This window comes from Heterodontus francisci, chromosome 5, assembly GCF_036365525.1.
Source record: "Heterodontus francisci isolate sHetFra1 chromosome 5, sHetFra1.hap1, whole genome shotgun sequence".
NCBI classification, from domain to species: domain Eukaryota; kingdom Metazoa; phylum Chordata; class Chondrichthyes; order Heterodontiformes; family Heterodontidae; genus Heterodontus; species Heterodontus francisci.
The window spans coordinates 129,565,760-129,587,696 of NC_090375.1; the positions used below are offsets into that span (position 1 = coordinate 129,565,760).

The following is a 21,937-nucleotide window of genomic DNA, read 5'->3' on the forward strand; positions in this document are numbered from 1 at the left end:
AAAGTAGTAGCAGTCCTAACAGGGCAGAAGTTACACTGAAGTTGACTATGGACATTGGGCAGATGGGTTGGAACTGCATCTGGAGGCTTGCAAGTGGGTGAAGAAAAGATGGGGGACTGAGAACAGTTGGAAGTGAAAAAAAAAGTCATGAGGAATAAAAATTCCAAAAAAAGTTAACTACCAAACTGGGAAAACACAAAACAACACCAAACATCGGCGAGAAAAACAAAATGGGTGACAGAGTGAGAAGCACAAGTTCAAAGACTCATACCAATGTGAACTAGTGGTTGAGCATGCAGCCACATTGTAACAGGCTGCCGTTTACATAGGAATATGGCTTTCCATCATAAATAATAAAAGCCATTTTACAATGTTAAATGGCGATATAAGATACTGTAACTCAAAATTGTGGCATAGAAACTAAAGCTTTCCTGAAAGGAAGTGCATGTTATTTGTAAGATTTTCAATAATAATCTGCCATGGCTGTTGCACGTAGGCGTAAAGATTAAAAATAGCCTTCACATGGAGTAGGGTTAGATAGCACAGTAAAATTTAGATTCTTCACTTATCAATACTATTTGAAACCTGTATTTTCTGATTCAGAGGCAGGAGTGCTACCACTAAATCAAAGACTTCACTCCTGTAGCATTGGTTGTGCAGCTAATAGACAAAAAACTAAGGCAGTACAATGTCACAGCTGGTGAGGCTGAATGTGGGAAATTGTAACAAAAACAAGTTGATGTAAAAAGCTTGCTCACTGTGAGTCAGAGAACTTGCTCTTTTATAACATTAGGAATGCTTATGCTATGTGGGGATACTATTTGGACTACTGATTTTCAGTAACTATATGTCACATTTTGTATTTATTAAAGTGCATTCTGGGATTCTTACAGCTGCTTTGGGGTTGAAGTTCATAAGTGCACATGATTCTGCAACAACTGGAATAGAATGGTATTATATTTTCATTACATTCCTTTAATTATGCATTTAATTTTGTATTCCTTATCAAATTTAATGTTGAGAATACACAAGATGATGAGTAAAATGTCCCAGTTGCAGGTTGATAACTGGTAAGGAATAGTGCTTGTGAGGAGGGTCAAATGGGGGTTAACTGCACTTGGGGAAAATCCTAGCCTTTGGTGGAGTTGAATGGGGGTTCTGGAGTTTTTCAGTCCTGTAATGGGGGTGCTGAAATTTGGTAGCGTCAGGAGTTAGGTGGTGCGGGTCTTCTCATCTGGTATCACTGTGGAAGGCAGAACTGAGTTTTGCTAATACTAGGGTTCAATGTGAACACAGACTCACCCATGAGATGCTAATTAACAGTGAGGGGAGGAACAAAGCTTGGGCCAGACAGCAGTGTTTGTGGGGTGAGAGAAGGGAGGGGAAGGTGATTACAGTGGTTGGTGCCTTTTAAAGAATCTCTGAAAACTTTGAATTCAATGTTTTGGTGCTGGTTCCTAGGCATATACCTCCCTCCCTGTCTGTCTGTCTGTTCCCCCCATAAGAAAAAGTAGACATAGAAATTTCGATCAACAGAACACGGGCGGCAATTAGACTTTCAAAATTCAACTTCATTTGTTGTTTAAATTTGGAACAAAAAAACAAAATTAACTGAGAAAAGACACAATGGGAGCAATTTTCAACTCTGTTGTCTGGGAGAGCAGATTGCCACCCCTCTCCGCTCCCCCCCCCCCCCCCCCCACCTAACTAGTTGTGGAACCTACAAATCAGGTGGGTACAGTCGCAGTACCACGAGAAGGAATACTGCTGATATTACAATTTGACGTTGACACAAACCCAATATTAAAAGAGATGATATGCAGATGGCTGCTATTAGGGAGGTGGGAGAGGGAAGTGGCTGCAAGTAGCTCCAGAGACGGGGCCAATGTGACAGGAAGCAGGACATTTCATTTTGCTGATTTTTCCCCCCCAAGTATAAAAGCCTGTCGGGGACAGATTTAGGCATTTAGCAATTAACAGAGTATAAAACCTTTTGTTAAAAGGTTAGGAAATTTCATAGTTTATACTAAATTTATATTTAACTTGTTTTAAAGTAATTTTGATCAGTTTTCAGCCCTTCCCCTAAGGTTGCTGTGACTGAGTGGCTTCGATCTCCTGCTGAGCCCATGATTGGCCACTGCTCATACTGATTTTTCAGCTACAATCTATTCCCAGTCAGAAATTCACTCTCCTGGGCTGAAGTACAAACCTCCGCCACTTCTGGACTTCATGGTGACCTCCAACTTCGCCATCATCTTTCTGCCCACCTCCTGCATTCTCATTCCCACAGAAATACCTCCAACAGCGCACCCACTAATACTTACCTTCAAATAGCTTTCTGACTTCAACCTCTACCCTGTCACAAATTCGGACAACAGTTTGTCAATGCTCCATGTTGACTCCACTATGTCATCATTATTCCACCTTGGGACTTCAGACTTTAACTCTGGACTTCTTCCTATCGTTTATCTATTTTGTGTTTACTATCAGCTTTTTATGTATCCTAATAACTGCTACGTAATCAGGCCATGGAGGTTGATTTTTCCCTGTGTCAATTTGTGTGTGCATTTTGACTGACACTCTTTGCTGATGCATCACTCTATTTCCACTTTTTTTAAACATTCTTTTTTCTGTACTCCCCTTTCACTTCTCCACTCAGCTGCTCTGCCCTCCCAAATACCTACCCCAACTTTTCAGTACTCTTGACCTACATGCTCTATTGCTGCTGTACCAGGCTTGACCAACCTCTTCGTCAACCCTACAGTTCCCCTCTGTGCCTCTCTTGGCATCCTCCAAATGGTTCATTGAGGCATTCTGCATTGGTTCATTACGAGCAGCAACTTCAATTCCTCCATTCTACCTTCTCTCACCGAACTTCCCACCCAGCGCGCCTACTAGGGGCTAATCATGCCAATCTCCTTCCCGTTCAATTTACCCCTCCCATTGTTGACCCTGTGGAATCAGCCAGTGGATCAGCTCTCAACGCTTCTTTCCGCATCTCCCTCTAGAATGGCCGTTAACTTGTGAAAAAGGACCTTGCCATCCATGAATTTATTGTGGATGATTACATTAACATCATGGCCTTGACAGAAACCTAGCTGAGGGGTGATGACATCTTCCCCTTAAATGAAGCCTCCTCACCTGGCTATACCTTCCACCACTTGCCCCGGCAAGACCGTCGCAGTGGTGGTGTGGCTCTTATCACCAAGTCACACCTTGGCCCGACACCCTGCTCCTCTGGCACTTTCTCCTTTAAGCATTTCAACTTGTTCCACCCCTTTCATCTCTCATTCAAAATCCTCATTCTCTATCATTCTGCTCAGTATGATAAAAATTTTCACTGAGATATTTTCACTGATTTCTCTCCTTAGTGTCTGCACCCTGTAACTTCTCATCCTTGGTGATTTCAACCTCCATCTCAACTTATCATGCTCTCTCTCTCCTCAGAATTCACTGCTTCTTAGCCTCAAAATCTCTCCCTCCATATAAACTCTCCAACTTATATTGACAGCCACTCCCTTGACCTTACCATCTCACGTGGCCTCGCTGTGTGAATCACAGATAAGGCCATCTCTGATCACTTCCTTGCATCACTCTCCACCCATATCCCCCTTCCACATACCAACCCCACCTCCTTCTATATCCACCCCCGGAAAAAAGAACTACCCCCCAATTCACTTTCAAAACCCCAAATGTCTCACCTTTGGCCCTCTGTTTGCCACGATTTGTCTGCAGCAACTGATTTGCTCAACCACACCTTCACCTCCACCTTTTATGCCCTAGTTTTTTTCTCTCTCTCTTTTTCTTTCTTCCACCCCCATGTCTGCTCCCTTAAGTCCATGGGACACAGACTTGAATGGATACAACAGATAACTGGTTGAGTCATTCACTGCACGGCTGGACCACATAAAGCATTATCGGGTTCTGTTCTCATCTGCTGAAACTGATCATCCGAGAATGCAAAGATAACCCCCAGATTCTTTTCTCTACTGCAAACTGTAGACCAGTAAAAACACATATAGCAAAAACACATCAGAACTTAATCAAAACAAAGGGGCCAGTAACACAACAATGAACAGTGTGTTGAAGCGGGATGAATACAAAGGGGCACAGCACACAGATAGCCTAGGAATTGTAGATATGATTATAGAAAAGGTATTGAGGAGGATCCCAGAAACTAGGAGTCGTCATGGACACCCGATATGGTTAAACTCATAATAGACAATGGGAAACTGTGACGTTTTGAACAGGTTCTCACTGAGCCAAATAAGGAATTATCATTATGTCAGTATACTAGACCCCTGTGACTAAGTAAGAGGGGCGGGTCTTAGAAACAAGATTTAACCCATGACTGAAACTGAGTTTCAGTATGAGAACCCCAGGGAAGAACACTCGAGAAGATACCCTGAGCCAGGGGCTCAGAGAACAGAAGAGCAGCCGCAAGTCTGAGACTGATCACCTCGTGTCTTGACGGGTAGTATACTGTACAAGCAGTGAGAGCTTGTACTTTGATGATTTAGTGTGTGAATAAAATATCGATATACATTTCACCAATCGGATTCTGCGGATTCGTTAAGATTAAGTGCGTGTTAGGCACAACGAAACTATCTTCTTAAATCCCTTGTCCCTGTCTCCTCCCTCTACCCCAACCTCCAGCAATAAGCTTCTGGATTTCTTTGTCACTCAGCCAATCAACTGCCTCTGCCATTTCCCTCCTTTCCACCAGCCCACCGAGCTAAATGTCCTCTAGTCTTCCCCCTGCACTAGCCCTGAACGCACATCTTTTTCTAGCTTCTCTTCTATTTCCCCTCATATCCTCTCCAAGCTCAGATTGTCCATGAGACCCACTCCTGCTCCCTCGTCCCTACTCCCACTAAACTGCTGACCACGCAACTTCCCTTCCTGGTCCCCATGTTAGCTGATATTGTTAATGGTGCTCTCTTAATCTACTGTCCCTCTCTCCTTTAAATCTGCCGGCATCATCCCCCTACTCAAAAAAAACCTTAACACCATCCTTGCAAACTATCACTCCATCCTCTCTAAAATCCTTGACCATGTTATCACCTTCCAAAGCCGTGCTCATCTTTTGCAGAACTCCATGTTTGAATCCCTCCAATCCACTTTTCGCCTCTGCCACAGTACGAAATGGCTTTTATCAAAGTCACAAATGATATCTTATGTGACCGTGACAAAGGTAAACTATCCCTCCTCAACCTGTCTGCACCCTTTGACACTGCTGGCCACACCATCCTCCTCCAATGCTTCTCCACTGTTGTCCACTGTTGTCCAGGTGCATGGGACTGCACTTGCCTGGTTCCGTTCTCATCTATTTGATCGTAGCCAGAGTAACACATGCAATGGTTTCTCTTCCCACTGGCATGCCTTGACATGCTCCAAGGATCTATCCTTGGCCCTCTATTTCTCATCTATATGCTGGCACATGGGCTCTCAGTGACATCATCCGAAAACACAGCATTAGTTTTCACATGTATGCCGATGACACCTGCTCTACCTCACCACCACCTCTCAACTCCTCCACTCCTGCTAAATTATCAGATTGCTTGTCTGACAGTCAGTACTGGACAAGCAGCAATTTCCTCCAATTAAATAATGGGAGGACTGAAGCCATCGTCTTCTGTCCCCGTTACAAACTCCATTCCCTAGCTACTGACTCTGTCCCTCTCCTTGACAACTGTCTGTGGCTGAACTAGACTGCTTGCAACCTTTGTGCCATCTTTGACCCCAAGATGAGCTTCCAACCACATATCCATGCCATCACAAAGACCACCTATTTCGACCTCCATAATATCACCTGACTCCCCAGCCCCCTCAGCTCATCTACTGCTGAAACCCTCATCCAGGCCTTTGTTACTTTTATACTTGACTATTTCAACATACTCCTGGCCAGCCTGCGACATCCTACCCTCCATATACTTGCTCATCCAAAACTCTGCTGCCCATGTCTTCACTCACACCAAGGGCTGGATTTTGTGCTGGAGGCGGGGCTCCCGGCTCCGGGCCTTTTCGTACCCCCCTGGAGTGATCCTCTAGTCTTTTTGATTCAAAGTTTTAGGAGGCAGGATCCCCGTCCCTTTAAAGACTTTATAGGGACAAGAATCCCACCTCCAAGGGCTGCCGGCCAATCAGAGGGCCAGCAGCTGAGCAGTATCAGCAGCACCGAGGGAGCGTTGGCCACTGCCAGTACTGGAGAGGCCTCGGACCCAGGTAGGTAAGGGGGGGGTTACCGGGGCCAGTCTGGAAAGCCCCAGCAAGGGCAGGGGGGGCATTTTTGTTCAGTCCAGGGTGAGGGATGTCCTGGAGGTAAGGTTGTTCCTAATGAGGGTCCTCCATGGGCCACAAGTTGCCCAAGGAGGGAAGTCCCCCCCGCCCCCTACCTCAAAACCCACAGGGAGGGCGCCTTGTTTTACAAGGCCTCCTCCCCGCGCGGTGGAGGCCCCCCAACGCTGGCAAGATTTCAGCGGTGGTGGATAGAGGCCCTTAATTGGCTATTAATTGGCCAATTAAGGGCTTGAATTAGCCTCTGGATGGGAAGGTTGTCGTCAGCCTATCCCACCCCCGGGAGATTGCTGGGCAACGGGGAGATGACGGGCCCTCTGCCCTGCTGCCCACCCCTCCCCAACTACGATACTCCATGCCCCCTGCCTTGGTGGGGCCCGTAAAATCGCGACTCAAGTCCCGTTCACCTATTGACCCTTTGTTTGCTGACCTACAGTGACTCCCAGTCAAGGAATGCCTTGATTTTAAAATTCTCATCCTGTTTTCAATTCCTCATGGCCTCACCCCTCACTATCTCACTAATCACCTCCAGCCCACAACCCTGAGATATCTGCACTCATCTAATTCTGGCCTCTTGAGCATCCCCGATTTTAATTGCTCCACCAATGGTGGCCGTGCTTTCAGCTGTCTTGGGCCTATGCTCTGAAATTCTCTCCTCAAACCTCTCCACTTCTCTATTCTCCTTTAAGACTTCTTAAGATCTAGCGCTTTGCTATCTGCCCAAGTACAGCCTTATGTAGCTCAGTGTCAAATTTTTCTTTATAACCACCTCTGTAAAGAACTTTGGGTCCTTATATTACGTTAAAGGTGCTATATAAATACAAGTTGTTGCTGTTGTTGGAACTCAATGCAAGTTAGCGATCGAGCTGGCAGAGAGAACAGAAGCTGCTCTCAACACCTCTTCTTTGGCCTCCTTGTTTCAGGAAACAATGGGTAAGCACCGAGAGATGTTCAGTGGTTTGTGAAGCAGCGCCTGGAGTAGCTATAAAGGCCAATTCTAGAGAGTGACAGACTCGTCCTCAGGCGCGGCAGTTAAAATTGGTTGTCGGGGCTGTTACACAGTTGGCTCTCTCCTTGTGCTTCTGTCTTTTTTCCTGTCAACTGCTAAGTCTCTCCAACTCGCCACTCTTTAGCCCCACCTTTATGTCTGTCCGCCAGCTCTGGTGATCACTGGCAACTGACTCTCACTACTTTTGGTCAATGTCACAGGACTTCATGTCGCGTTTGCAGACGTCGTCAAAGCGGAGACATGGACGGCCGGTGGGTCTGTTACCAGTGACGAGCTCGCTGAACAATGCGTCCTTAGGGATCCTGCCATCTTCCATGCGGCTTACATGGCCAAGCCATCTCAAGAACCGCTGGCTCAGTAGGATGTATATGCTGGGGATGTTGACCGCCTCGAGGACTTCTGCGTTGGAGATATGGTCCTGCCACCTGATGCCAAGGATTCTCCGGAGGCAGCGAAGATGGAATGAATTGAGACTTCGCTCTCGGCTGACATACGTCGTCCAGGCCTCGCTGCCATACAGCAAGGTACTGAGGACACAGGCTTGAAACACTCGGACTTTTGTGTTCTGTGTCAGTGCTCCATTTTCCCACACTCTCTTGGCCAGTCTGGACATAGCAGCGGACGCCTTTCCCATACGCTTGTTGATTTCTGCATCGAGAGACAGGTTACTGGTGATAGTTGAGCCTGGGTAGGTGAACTCTTGAACCACTTCCAGAGCGTGACCACCGATATTGATGGATGGAGCATTTCTGACGTCCTGTCCCATGATGTTCATTTTCCTGAGGCTGATGGTTCGGCCAAATTCGTTGCAGGCAGCCGCAAACCTGTTAATGAGTCTCTGCAGACACTCTTCTGTGTGGGATGTTACTGCAGCATCGTCAGCAAAGAGGAGTTCCCTGATGAGGACCTTCCCTACTTTGGTCTTCGCTGTTAGACGGGCAAGGTTGAACAACCTGCTATTTGATCTTGTGTGGAGGAAAATTCCTTCTTCTGAAGACTTGAACGCATGTGAGAGCAGCAGGGAGAAGAAGATCCCAAACAGTGTAGGTGCAAGAACACAGCCCTGTTTCACACCACTCAGGATAGGAAAGGGGTCTGATGAAGCACTGCTATGCTGAATTGTGCCTTTCATCTTGTCATGGAATGAGGTGATGATACTTAGTAGCTTTGGTGGAGATCCGATTTTTGCTAGTAATCTGAAGAAACCACATCCGCTGACGAGGTCATCGGCTTTGGTGAGATCAATGAAAGCAACGTAGAGGAGCATCTATCGTTCGCGGCATTTCTCCTGTAGCTGGCGAAGGGAGAACAGCATGTCAATGGTGGATCTCTCTGCTTGAAAGCCACACTGTGCCTCATGGTAGACATGCTCAGCCAGCTTATGGAGTCTGTTTAAAACAACTCGAGTGAAGACTTTCCCCACTATGCTGAGCAGGGAGATTCCACGGTAGTTGTTGCAGTCACCGCAGTCATCCTTGTTCTTATAGAGGGTGATGATATTGGCATCGCGCATGTCCTGTGGTACTGCTCCCTCGTCCCAGCACAGGCAAAGCAGTTCATGTAGTGCTGAGAGTAAAGCAGGCTTGGCACTCTTGATTATTTCAGGGGTAATGCCGCCCTTCCCAGGGGCTTTTCCACTGGCTAGAGAATCAATGGCATCACTGAGTTCCTATTTTGTTGGCTGTCCGTCCAGCTCATCCATGACTGGCACAGACTGGGCTGCATTGAGGGCAGTCTCAGTGACAATATTTTCCCTGGAGTAGAGTTCTAGGTCGTGCTCCACCCAGCGGTCCATTTGTTTGCGTTGGTCAGTGGTCGTGTCCCCTGATTTAGACTTGAGGGAGGCGATCTTCTTGATGGTTGGCCCAAAAGCTCTCTTAATTCCATCATACATTCCTCTGATGTTTCCGGTGTCAGAGGCCAGCTGAATATGACTGCATAGGTGTTGCCAGTAGTCATTTGCACAGTGCCTGGCTGTTCTTTGTACAGCGCTTCTGGCTACTTTAAGTGATACGGATGTTAACTCGCTGGGGGCTTTCTTGTATTTCAACAGTGCAATGCGCTTAGTGGCTATGACAGGTTCCAGCTCTTCAAAGTGAGATTGAAACCAGTCTGCATTCTGCTTCTCACATTTGCCATAGGTGGTCATTGCTGAATCGTAGATGGCGTCTCTAATGTGGGCCCACTTCATCTCTGCATCCACTGCAGGAGTGTTTTGAAGGGCTTTTTCAAGTGAATTTAGAAACTTATGTAACATCTGTGGATAAGAAATTCTGTTCGTGTTGATGCGCGGGCGGCCCTTCTGCTTAGAGTGATGCAGATTCTTTGGTTTGAGTGTAATCTTGCTGCACACCAGGGAGTGGTCGGTGTCGCAGTCCACACTGTGGAAGCTGCGTGTGATTTGGACACTGTTTATAGAGGCTCGCCTTGTGACGATGAGGTCCAGCTGCCGCCAATGACGTGATCTCGGGTGTCTCCATGAAACCTGGTGACAGGGTTTAGTTGGAAAGAACGAGGTGGTGATGTAGAGGTTGTGATAGGTACATAACTCAAGCAGTCTCTGTCCATTCTCATTCATCCTTCCAATGCCATAGCGCCCAAGGCAGGAGGGCCGTGAGTCATGGTCGGCCCCAACCCTGGTGTTAAAGTCCCCCAGCAGGAACAAATATTCAGTATTAGGAATGCTACTAATGATATTATTGAGTTCCTCGTAGAACTGGTCTTTAACATCAGGTGCGGAGCAGAGTGTTGGAGCATAGATGCTGAGTAGGTGTACTGGATCAGAGGTGGTGAGCAGTCGGATGGACAGTATGCGTTCCGAACCGTTTGAGGGTAGTTCTATCATGCTGAACAAAGAGTTTCTGATGGCGAAGCCCACTCCATGCTATCTTGGTTCTTCAGGATCCCTACCCTGCTAGTAGAAGGTGTAGTCTTGCTCTCTTAGAGATCCGCTCGCAGGGAGGTGTGTCTCCTGAAGTGCTGCACTGTCCACATTGAGTCTACTGAGCTCGTTGTTAACGATAGCAGTCTTCCGAGAGTCGTTGATTTGTGTAAGGTCTTCCGACAGTCCAGGACACATAGTTCTGACGTTCCAGCTTGCAAAATGAAGGGCTAGTACATTCTTTCCTTTTTTTGTCGTACTGTTTGGTGCGGAGTTTCAGTCCACTTCTCGGGCAATGACCCTGAGCTCCAAGCACCCATTGAAGCAGGTGGAGTGTGGCGGGCAAGAACCTTACTGACCGGAGGCTGCCCGGTTTGAGGCGGACAGTAGCTGTCCAGTGAGATGCGATGACCTCGCCCACCGACAAAGGCAACCCACGGCGCCCAATCTGTAAGCCTATTGAGCTGGACTTATAACCTATAAATCCTGCCTTCCATGTTGTTTTGGTCGCTGTGAGGCGACTATGGAGTGACCTCTCCATGGCGCATGCTTGGGCAGATGTATGGATTTTGTGAGTTGCCCAAGTGACAAAACCCCCCTCTCGGCCTTCCTGGTGGGGTCCTAAGGAGTGCAGAACACAATGTTTGGCACTGGTATGACTGCAGGAACTGCCGGAAACATGCCAAAGGTGACACATGACCGCCTTGGGGTTCCGTTCCGGATTTTCTGTTAGGGTTTACTCCCTTAGCCTTGGTCTCTCCCGAGACGCCCAGAAGGAAGTGGGGTTGTTAGCTCCCATCCCTGAGCAGGGGCCCTAACAAGTAAACAAGAGTGTGATTTCATGGAGGGAAAGGCAAGGGAGGAGGGGGTGCGAGGGGGTTGGGGAGCGGGGAAGGGGTTGCAAAAGGGAACGGGGTGGGGGAGGGGGTAAGAGGGGAGGGGGTGGGGGGAAGGGGGTGCGAGGGGGGTGGGGGAGGGGGCGGGGGCGCAAGGGGGGGGTGGGAAAGGGATGCAAGGGCGTGGGGGTGGGGGGAAGGGGGTGCAAGGGGGTGGGGCGAAGGGGGTGAGGGGTAAGGGGGAGCAGGGGTGTGAGGGGAGGGGAGAATGGGGTGCAAGGGGAGGGGATGGGGAAAGAGGGTGCAAGGGGGAGAGGCTGGGGGAGGGGGTGGTGGGAAGGGGGTGTGAGGGGGCAAGGGTGCGAGGAGGGAGGGGCTGCGGGGGGAAGGGGGTACGGGGGGAAGGGGATGCAGAGGGATGTGAGGAGGGAGCTGGGAAGGGGATGCGAGGGGGTGGGGGAAGGGGGTGCGCGGGGGGAAGGGGTGCAGAAGGGGGTGCAGTGGGGAAGGGGGAGGGGGTTGTGAGGGGGAAGCGGGTGCAAAGGGGGAGGGGGAAGGGGAAGACGGGGGGGTTGCAAGGGAGGTGGGGGTGGGATGAAGGGGGTGCGAGGGGAAAGGTCGTGCGGGGGGGGACGTTGGTGTGAGGGGGGGGGAGGTGGGCCCGGTGGGGGTCACAACCCTGGCAAGCAGGCCAGCCCACAGCCTGCACGGCCTCCTCGATGTCAGCGTTCTCCAGACTGGCGCTGCGCTCGTGGTCGCCATCCCTCTCAACACCTATGACTGTGCAACCAGCATGACACATTTCCAAAAACAAACACATGTCAAAACTGGGCAGAGAGAACTATGGGGTCAATTTTAACTGTTCCCGCCAGACAGGATTGGTTGCCCATTTTACACACTAGCCAATTTTTGGTATTGTTGAGAATCAAAAAAAAAATCAGTCTTCGTCTTGCACCTATTTTTGTCTTAAGCCCTTTTCTTGCTCTCTGGTTTTCACTTTCTGGTGTCTGCATCATTCTGGCTATTTATTTTTTATTGTCTTTGTTGCAATTCTCCTTTTCTCAGTGTTTTTGACCCTTATATTTCTATGTCCCTTGTCTCCACTCTTTCACATGTCTCCAATGTTTCTGTGTGGCTCTAAACATATTCCTTTATTGACATGCATAGTAGGCAATTTATTTTAAAGTCTAGGGTACTCAGGATAATGGGAGGGGGACAACATATACTGGTTTGGAGGTAGTAGCAGGGAAAGGCTGTCAGAGAAGTACTATAACGTGGGTGATTCAGAGAAAAGGTTGTGCAGAAAGCCCGGCAAGGGTTTTGCGGTGGGATGGAGGGGTTATAGTCTGGGAAAAGCATTGGGTTTGAGTTAACAGTGGAAGGTGGAAACTAGGAAATGGGGAACTGGCATGACCTGTGGCAGGTGGGGGTAGCTGTGGAAGTGCTAGGGTTTGGAATCATATGATGGGATTGTGATCTGGGACCTGGAAGACTTTGGGATGACTGTGCTCAACCAGCACTCATACAAAATCTGGAATGCAGGACTATTCACAAGTCGGGGTGCAGAGCACTCTAGGGAAAATTTCAGAGACTGAAAACTTAGGAGACTGCGGTTCTGAACAAGCCAAGTGAGGTAAATGCTGGGGTCTATGGGCAGTTGGGCAGAGCTGGAAGCACAGATCATTGCTATGGAAGGAGTGAGGGATGCTAGGCTGTCAAAATAATTGGAATAGTAAGTGCACTGGAAGGAAGACTGAGTTGTGGGATCACAACGTGGAAGACAGACACAATAATCATTGCAGACGGAGATAGGAAACCAGAAGAAATAAACTTGCTGATACTGTTTCCATGCTCTGGAGTGATAATGAAGCATTTATTTATTTATTTTGCACATACAGAAACACGAGTGGGAATATTACACATTAAATAATGAAGTAAACTATAGGGACTCGGTAAAGAGGTTCTTAAAATGGTGTGATGATAATTCTCTTAAATTGAATGAAAACAGGACAAAAGAACTAGTTATAGACTTTCGGAAAAAGCCAGTTAATAATAGTGTTCCCATGAAGATTCATGATGTGCACATTGAAACAGTCACCAGCTATACGTATTTAGGTATTAAAGTAGATAAGTTGAATTGGCGGGGGGTAGGGGGGGAGAAGAACAGTATAGTGATGTGATGGCCAAGGGGCATACACAATTATATAACCTCAGAAAGTTAATACCCTTTTGACTAGATCCCACAATTTTGAAACTCTTCTATATGCCCTAGTTGAGAGTGATTTCTTTATTGATGGCTCTCTGGTACTTGTCTTAGGAATGGAGATTCTTCAAGAGTACAGAGATTGTTGAATCAAGTAGGAAGGGTATTTGATAAACAAAACTTTCTTGATGAAATCTACTCTAAAAATGTTGACGTAAGTAAAGAGTGTTAAGGACACTCACCCCTTGTCTCAGTATTACTGTTGGATGCATTCAGGGAAAAGGCTACAATCCCTTAGATGCAGGACAAGTCGGTTCTTGAACTCGTTCGAGCCTTTCTCTATAAAAACTTTTAACAGAAGCCTGAGGAATGGATGAGGATACGCACTTGTGATGGGACTCATTGATTGATTATTTTAATGTACTGGAATTACTTATTTTTGCATATATTTTAATCAAGTTAGACTTTTTGTGATAGGACAATTTTCTTTTTATTGTTATTATTCATATTTAATTTAATGAGTGAGCAATGTACCCAAAATGAATTTCTCTATGGACAATAAACTGATTGAATTGAATTGGAATCACATACTTGGCAAAGTGCAAAATAGTTTGAAGTCTTATTGCTCCATCCAGATGCACATGAAGTTCAACCTGTAAAAGAGAATGGGTATAACATAATGTTTGTCAAATCAGGAATTCTTCCCTCTCCACCACCTCAGCAATACATGGCACACAGTCCTCAAAATTATTATTGAGGTTAAGCTGGCAAATTACACGTTAATAATTACAGATAAAGGCTTGCGGGATGCAAGATTTTTTTAAAAAAGAAGCACTCCCAATAATAAATACCTACAACGTCCATAAATTGTCAAACTTTTAGAATTAGATCACACGTGGAGCAAGTAACAAATAATTTCATTCATGTGGATATTTATTCAAAAGCAAATTAAAACAACAGTTATCTAGCACATACATACTAACCAGTTGTATCCAGCCCTATAGCAGACGGGGCTCCTGCATTATCAGCGCCACACCACAGCCCCGACCTCCTGTTGTCATGACGCCTGCAAATTGACCAGTATTGCTACAATGTCAGGACTCTGTGCCGACATTTTGCAGAGGCATTCCAACACTTACAGTTGCAGTTACATTAAGAGGTAGAAGCTGAGAAATAAATCAGCAGTGTTTTTGGGCGCGGGGTGGGGGGGGGGGGCGGTGAAAGAGAAGTCGGGAGGAAAGGGGAAGGCAGTTCCAACATGAAATGGGAGTGCTCCAACATGAACTTAACAGGGGGCCTGGGGAGGAGGAAAAAGGCAGCATGAGACTGACAAAGAAGTAAGTGCCAGTGTGAACTGGAATATTGGAAGATGCACTAAATAAGGTGTCAAATTCAAAATGTTCTTTAACACCCTACTGTCAGACTTCGCCCACCCCAGAAAATAAATATTGCACTTGCAACTGTCATTAAAGCTCATTTGTACTTAAAAGTGTGAAGGAATGATGGGTTTATCAAGCTTAAGTTACGAACCTGAGTTCCACTGCACTTCCACATATAGGCTTATATTTAAGGTGTTTTTTGGGAGAATTGTCAGTTTCTTTTCTAAAGCTGCTGATCGGTTTTGTCATCTCTATTCTGGTATAAATGCCAGTAATGAACAGTGTTTTTAAAAAGTGTTCCCAAATTTTAAAATAATTGGTGTCAGAAATCCAGCTTCATTTTTGAGTCAAACAGGGTGCAGCAGTGAAGTGACATTCATGAAATAAACGGGTTCATTTTGCTTCCTTGTGGGTCAGTTCACACTTTGGCAACTAATGAACACCTCAGGTTAACATTGGTGTAAAACACTTTCAACGTCACCAGGAGATTACATTTCTAGAGTGAAAGGACATCCTTCCGTCAGACAGCTCTAAATAACCAATACAAATGCTGTTTCTGCAGAAACACTACACCGCAAGATATCAATTTAAAGAAGGGGCGTTTCGAAAACTTAATTCTCATTAAAATAAATCTTTCGAAGACACCACCTTCAGTCTGAAGACAAGTCAATCAAAACATACACGTAATAAATGCAATCAAAATGTTTTGGATGTATAACTGGTGAGGAGGGATGGGACTGAAGTGTACAACTAAACAAGACCCTCCTCCCCTTGCCAAAAAGTTGAATTAAAACCTCGCATTAACTCTCCATTTCCTGCACAAATTGCCACCACGTTACAGTGTCCAGTTTGAGCCTTACCTTGGGTTTGCTGAAAGGTGTTCTTGACGCTTCTCCTGCCATCCTCAGAGGCTGTAGGTGCGAGCAGACTGCACGTCATTTAAGAAGAGCTTCTTGCTGGCATGAGAAATAAAAACACGCCTCTTCCCTCTGCATTGCTCAACATGTGGCCGCTTTCCGTTTTTAATTCGAGGGATCGGCGCGCCCAATATTTCACCCTGCCAAGGTCACTGTTTCATCATCAACGTCGCCAGGTGAAGCAATATTATGCAGCTAAACTGCAGCATCGAATCGGTCTAATTCAGTGTTGTCCAATAAGTTAGTCACTTTCCACATGTGGCTAATTGCGTATTTGATTAGTGAATATAACATGAGTAACAGACACAAAAACAAGAAATGCTGGAATCACTCAGCAGGTCTGGCAGCATCTGTGGGAAGAGAAGCAGAGTTAACGTTTCGGGTCAGCGACCCTTCTTCGGAACTGACACTATCATGAGTGTCATGATGAGTAACAGACACCATCGTTAATACGCTCATACCACACATATTCACACGTTGTACTTTATTTGCTTTGCTCCAGGTAAAACAATGACGCATACACATTCGGTTGAATTTCCTTCGCCAGGACCTATGATCCTGACCTGTATTTTCCTCAACAGGTTAAATAGCATAGCCAAATACGACTTCCGTTTTACGTGTGCATGCATCCCTCAGGACCTGCTGTTGTATTGGGGTGTTTTTGATATCTGAATACTATTAATGGAACACTACTTACCGTGGGTATGGAACTATGGAAAATAGAATTCTTACATTTGTATTAGTGAATCTTCTCTGGTGTGGTACACCAGAGAAGGTGTGTTGGTAACAAAAGGACTGACAGTTTTGCTAGAGATTTGGAAAGGTGGGAAGTTGTCAAGAAAACTGTAGTCATGGGACAAGGTATTGCATCTCCACCCCTGATCACACTAAATACCACCTCACTGGAATGATTAGCAAGTTCTGCTGCCTTGGGTCCATGGTGACAGACAATCTGTCCCTTGATGCAGAACTCGATACAGGCATAGGAAAAGCAGCTATCAGATTTGACCGACTTGCGAAACATTCAGGGGATAACACCAAGCTGACCCTTCAGACCAAGCTGATGGTTTATAAGGCCTGTGTTCTCAGCACCTTGCTGTGTGGCTGTGAAATATGGGCGACTTTGTAGCTACCAGGAAAAGAAAAGAAAAAATAATTTAAATCTTCGCTGTCTGTGGTGCATTATGGGTATATCCTGGCAGGACAAAATCACAAATGTGGCAGTCCTCTCTAAGACAGAGCTCACAAGTGTGTTGGCACTAATCAAACAGAGGTGGCTTCGGTGGATCAGACACATCCACAGGATGAAAGATGGTCACATACCCAAGGACCATCCTATGGTGAGGTAGCCGGGGCCAGATGACCAGTGGGGCACCCAAAGCTCCACTTCAAAAATGCTTGCATGAAATCTCTAAATGTCGACTATCGCACTTGGGAGTCAGTAGCTGGCAAAAGAGGGAAATGGCGACACATCCTGTGGACAGGTGTGCACGACCATGAAGACCAGTTGCTACAATAGCTTGGCAACAGACACCAATGTCAAAAACAACAACTCACAGCGTCACTTGGCAGCTTCATGTGCAGCACTCGTGGCAGAAGCTGCCTCTCAAGGATTGGTCTTCAGAGCTGTCAGCAAAGGTGCACCAAGAGGAAACTCCCCACCTAAATGGATTGTTTGCTGCATGTCCACTATCTTTCGTAGATGGAAGGATGTAGGAAGAGTGGGAAGTTGTTTTATAGTAAAATTTTTAGAGTGCAGGGCAAAAGAAATAGTGGGACTTGAAGGGAAGTGAAATACCTAAGTATGAAGTGTGGGTATGAAATAAAAAAATAATGCAACATGTAATCTGTAAATAAAGGGATTGTATTAACAGGTATTGAATAAACAAAACATGGAGCTGGAAGGAAATGAAATAATTGGAAGGAGTAATAAAATAAATAGATAATGGGGCTGACAGGAAGCAAAAATAAATGAACAATAGAACTACCTCCTCCATGGCCAATATATCCCTTCTGCCCAGAGCTGAATGGAATGTTCCAGATGGTGTCTGACCAAGGCTCAGTACAACTGAAGCATTACATCCTACCCTTTGTATGCCAACACCCATTGAGCTAAAAGCCAACATTCCATTAGCCTTTCGAATACTTTCTATGTTGGTGTGCTAGCTTTTAGTGATTTGTGTATGTGGACAACCAAATTTCTTTGCTCCTCCATGGCTTCTCGTCCCATGCCTTTAAGAATATTAAGGGATAATTTTAAAGCTTTCAGCAGTGTGAGCCAAAGAAGAGGTAGGTCAAGGATTTAACCTAGATTCACAATGTTAAATACCAAAAGCAGAAATCTGGTAGAATGGGCTGGAAAACAGGAATCAGGTCTAGGAGTGGGGCAGGAGGTACAATATTTTAATTTCAGCCAGAGGCCTTTAGGAGCAGACTGTGAATATTGTATTCAGGGCTAGAGGAATTTAACTTGCAGGGGAGCAGGTTTGGATATCGTGCCAGCCGCAGAACGGGAGAGAGAAAGTGGCTTGCATGGGACGCAACTACAAGGCAATATGTTTATCTTCTATGAAATGGGAAATGGGCAGGACCCGACCAGTAACAAGGAGGAGGCAAACTGCTTGATGTGAAAAAATAGACGCATGAAAAGTTTTAAAATGCAAGCACTTTTCATTTGTTTTCTTACATGCCCACTGTAGATTTTTCAAAATCTGGGGACCATACATAGCATCATTTAGTTGGTAGAAGCCCTGCACCTAAAGCATGACAAATGTTCACACATGTTTTTTTTAATTATATAATGTTGACAAGTTCTAAGGGCTTTTTTCCACTCTTAATGTTGATATGGGGTAGCTCACACGCCTCTGAGTCACCAGGTTCCAAGTTCAAGTCCCACTCCAGGGCTTGAACGCAAAAATTAAGGTTGACACTCCAGTGCAGTACTGAGAGAGTGCTGCACTGTCAGAGGTGCTGTCTTACAGATGAGACGTTAAATCAAGGTCCCCTCAGCCTGCTCAGGTGAATGTAAAAGATCTCATGGTACGATTTAGAAAAGGAGCTGTGGAGCTACCCCGGCTATTTATCCCTCAATCAACATCACAAAAGAACAGATTATCACATTGCTATTTGTGGAAGCTTGCACAAAATTGGCTGCCATATTTCCTACATTACAACATTGACTACACTTCACAGGTACTTCATTAGCTGTAAAGCACTCTGATGGTTGTGAAAATGTTATATAAATGCAAGTCTTTCTTTTTTTCATCAACGTTGACATAAAACATTAGCATAAAAATTGTGCCAACTGAAAGTGTATGTTATCCACCATATTTGACCCGTAGGCACCCATTTAAGCATGTAAAATGGATGCAGCATAATTCAATGTCTAGGCCAGGGAATCAAAACCAAATGTAGTCTTCAGGAGTTTTGGGGTAAGAGGGTAGTGGATATTTGGTCTGGGGCACACAGACTTAACTCAGTCTCCATCTTAAGGCCATACATTTTGTCCTTATTTTTATATTTCTGTTATAAATTCCTATGTCCACATTTATAATGGAAACTGCTTTTCTAAACTTGTCATTTTGCCAGTGGTGGTGAAGCATTGCTTCCACTGCTGGAAGAGTGTAAGTTCAACATGATAAGTTTACACAGCCAATTTCCATCAATATTATAGATGTAAGAATTTATTGGAGTTGACAGGAATTGTGACCAGATGTAAGATTTTTTTAACATTTCACAAGTTTAACTCTTGTGGTGTTGCACACAAGTGAGACAACATAGTGTTCCATAAGGACAGGATGATCAAACAAAGGAGAATGTGTTCATTATAGACCAGTATGGAAATTATGGAATAAAATAAACAATTGAAAATTGAGATAAAATAGCAAATTTTCATGTTTTCATATAGTTGTAAAGGTTTCCAAAGAAGAGTAGAAATACATAACTTGCACTATGAAATATACTATATTTGATTTTATTGCAGCTATATGTGTGCACAAACTTGTAGTTTTTTAATGTGTCTAAATTATTCAATATATGTAAACAGAAGTTTGCATTTAAATGATACAGTAAAAGTATAAATATAATTAGTAACCTGCTCACTGATTCTCAGTTTGGGTTCCGCCAGGGCCACTCAGCTCCTGACCTCACTACAGCCTTGGCCCAAACATGGACAAAAGAGCGGAACTCCAGAGGTAAAGTGAGAGTGATTGACCTTGACCTCAAGGCAGCATTTGACTGAGTATGGCATCAAGGAGCCCTAACAAAACTGGAGTCAATGGGAATCAGAGGGAAAACCCTCTGCTGGTTGGAGTCATACCTAGCACAAAGGAAGATGGTTGTGGTTGTTGGAGGTCAAACATTTCAGTCCCAAGACATTACTGCAGGAGTTCCTTAGGGTAGTGTCCTAGGTTCAACCATCTTCAGCTGCTTCATAAATGACCTTCACTCCATCATAAGGTCAGAAGTGGGGACGTTCACTGATAATTGCACAATGTTCAGCACCATTCGCGACTCCTCAGATACTGAAGTAACCCATGTCCATATGCAGCAAGACCTGGACAACATCCAGGCTTGGGCTGATAAGTGGTAAGTAACATTCATGCCACACAAGTGCCAGGCAATGACCATCTCAAAAAAGAGAGAATCTAACCATCTCCCCTTGACATTCAATGGCATTACGATCGCTTAATCCCCCACTATCAACATCCTGTGGGTTACTATTGACCAGAAACTGAACTGGAGTAGCTGCATTAATGCGGTGGCTACAAGAGCAGGTCAGAGGCTGTGTATTCTGTGGCGAGTAAGTCACCTCCTGTCTCGCCAAAGCCTGTCCACCATCTACAAGGCACAAGTCAGGAGTGTGATGGAATACTCTCCACTTGCCTGGATGGGTGCAACTCCAACACCACTCAAGAGGCTCAACACCATCCAGGACAAAGCAGTCCACTTGATTGAGACCCCTTCAGCACCTTCAAATTTCACACCCTTCACCACAGATGCACAGTTGCAGCAGTGTGTACCATCTACAAGATGCACTGCAGCAACTCACCAAGTCTCCTTCGACAGCACCTTCCAAACCCACGACCTCTACCAAAGGCAGCAGATGCATGGGAACACCACCACCTGCAAGTTTCCCTCCAAGCCACACACCATCCTGACTTGGAATTATATCTCCGTTCCTTCACTGTCACTGGGTCAAGATCCTGGAATTCCCTTCCTTACAGCACTGTTGATGTACCTATAACCCAAGGACTGCAGTGGTTCAAAAAAAATAATTTTAGATTTCTGTATTAGTTTTTCCTTGTTTCAATACAAGTGTAATGGTTGCAAATATAGTAATGTATAAGTGATAGGGAGATGTAAAACATTACAGGGGAATGAAAGGAAATAGTTGGGCTCTGGGAGAACTAGAAGTGGAAAATGTCAAGTAGGTGATAAAAAATTTAGTGATCAATTTCAGAAGAAAAGTGAGGTTTGTACTGGTGAGTGCATTTGTGACATGAGGTCCAAAGAGGAACACTATTAAAATAAAGACACCATGCGTCTTTATCTTTGCAGTCATTGTCCAGGAAATTCGATAACCTCCAAAACCAAGTGCAGGGAGCAGGATGTCGAATTAACCAGTGCCCATCGGATCCAATGCTGGCAGCATGCCAACTTCAAGCTACCTGCTCATTGCCATGATTGTAGAGTGCAGCCAGCTCTATCTACAGGATGCCCTCCAGACAAACTCTGAGAAGGCAAGGTGAGCAGATAGTCATGTCGGTCAATGCCAGGAGTCTAACCCTGAGGACTTGGATGCAGTGCTGCAAGAAGTTCAATGACCTCACACGAGTGGTCAAGGTCACTAAAAGAATGCATCTTCAAATGTCATATCCCATCAACTTCTATCACTAGCTTCAGACACTGCTCATATCAGCACACCCTCTTCAGAATCCCTGAGGAAAGATCATCCACCTGAAACACTGGCTGGAATTTTAGGCTTCAACAAGGGTAGGCATAGGGGTGGGCTGGTGCAAAAATTAACACCATCAGCCAGTTTTATGTCCCCATTTCTGCCACCGGCAATTTTCCTCAGGAATGGTAGGCCCTGGAAACCCGCCCAATTTGGAAATGAGGCCAATTAATCTTGTCAATAAGCTCATTGTCAGCTCGATAAGGGCCAGTAAGGAATTTTGGTGGGGGCACAAGGGTTGCACCCTGGATCAGAGACAATCCAGATGCAAGGAGGCAGCAACAAACAGGGGTGCCATACTTGGCTGCACCATCAATTTAGGTGGGCCCGTAAAAGGGAGCACAGTGGAGAGGGGCACACAGCCATTGGCACACAGGTGCCATCAGGTATGTAGAGATTGCAGAGAGAGTGGTTTGTACACACTCAGGCAGGAGATAGTCAGGACCCAGAACAGTCTCA

General features: G+C 45.6%; 1 protein-coding gene across 2 annotated transcripts in view; it reads right to left on the minus strand.

Annotated features, from left to right (window-relative positions):
* Window positions 1-15,674, minus strand: part of LOC137370045 (adenosine deaminase-like) — an 88,793-nt gene extending 73,119 nt beyond the window's left edge. The window contains exons 1-2 of one of the 2 annotated variants that reach the window (XM_068032089.1): window positions 15,466-15,674; window positions 13,818-13,879 (exon numbers count right to left, since the gene is read on the minus strand). In XM_068032089.1, coding sequence (XP_067888190.1) covers window positions 13,818-13,879; window positions 15,466-15,507 — 104 coding nt within the window. In that variant the 5' untranslated portion in view covers window positions 15,508-15,674. Of the gene's footprint in view, window positions 1-13,817; window positions 13,880-14,209; window positions 14,380-15,465 lie in introns of those variants that run through there. The other variant, XM_068032090.1, reaches the window with a different exon arrangement.
* Window positions 15,675-21,937: the final 6,263 nt, after the last annotated feature.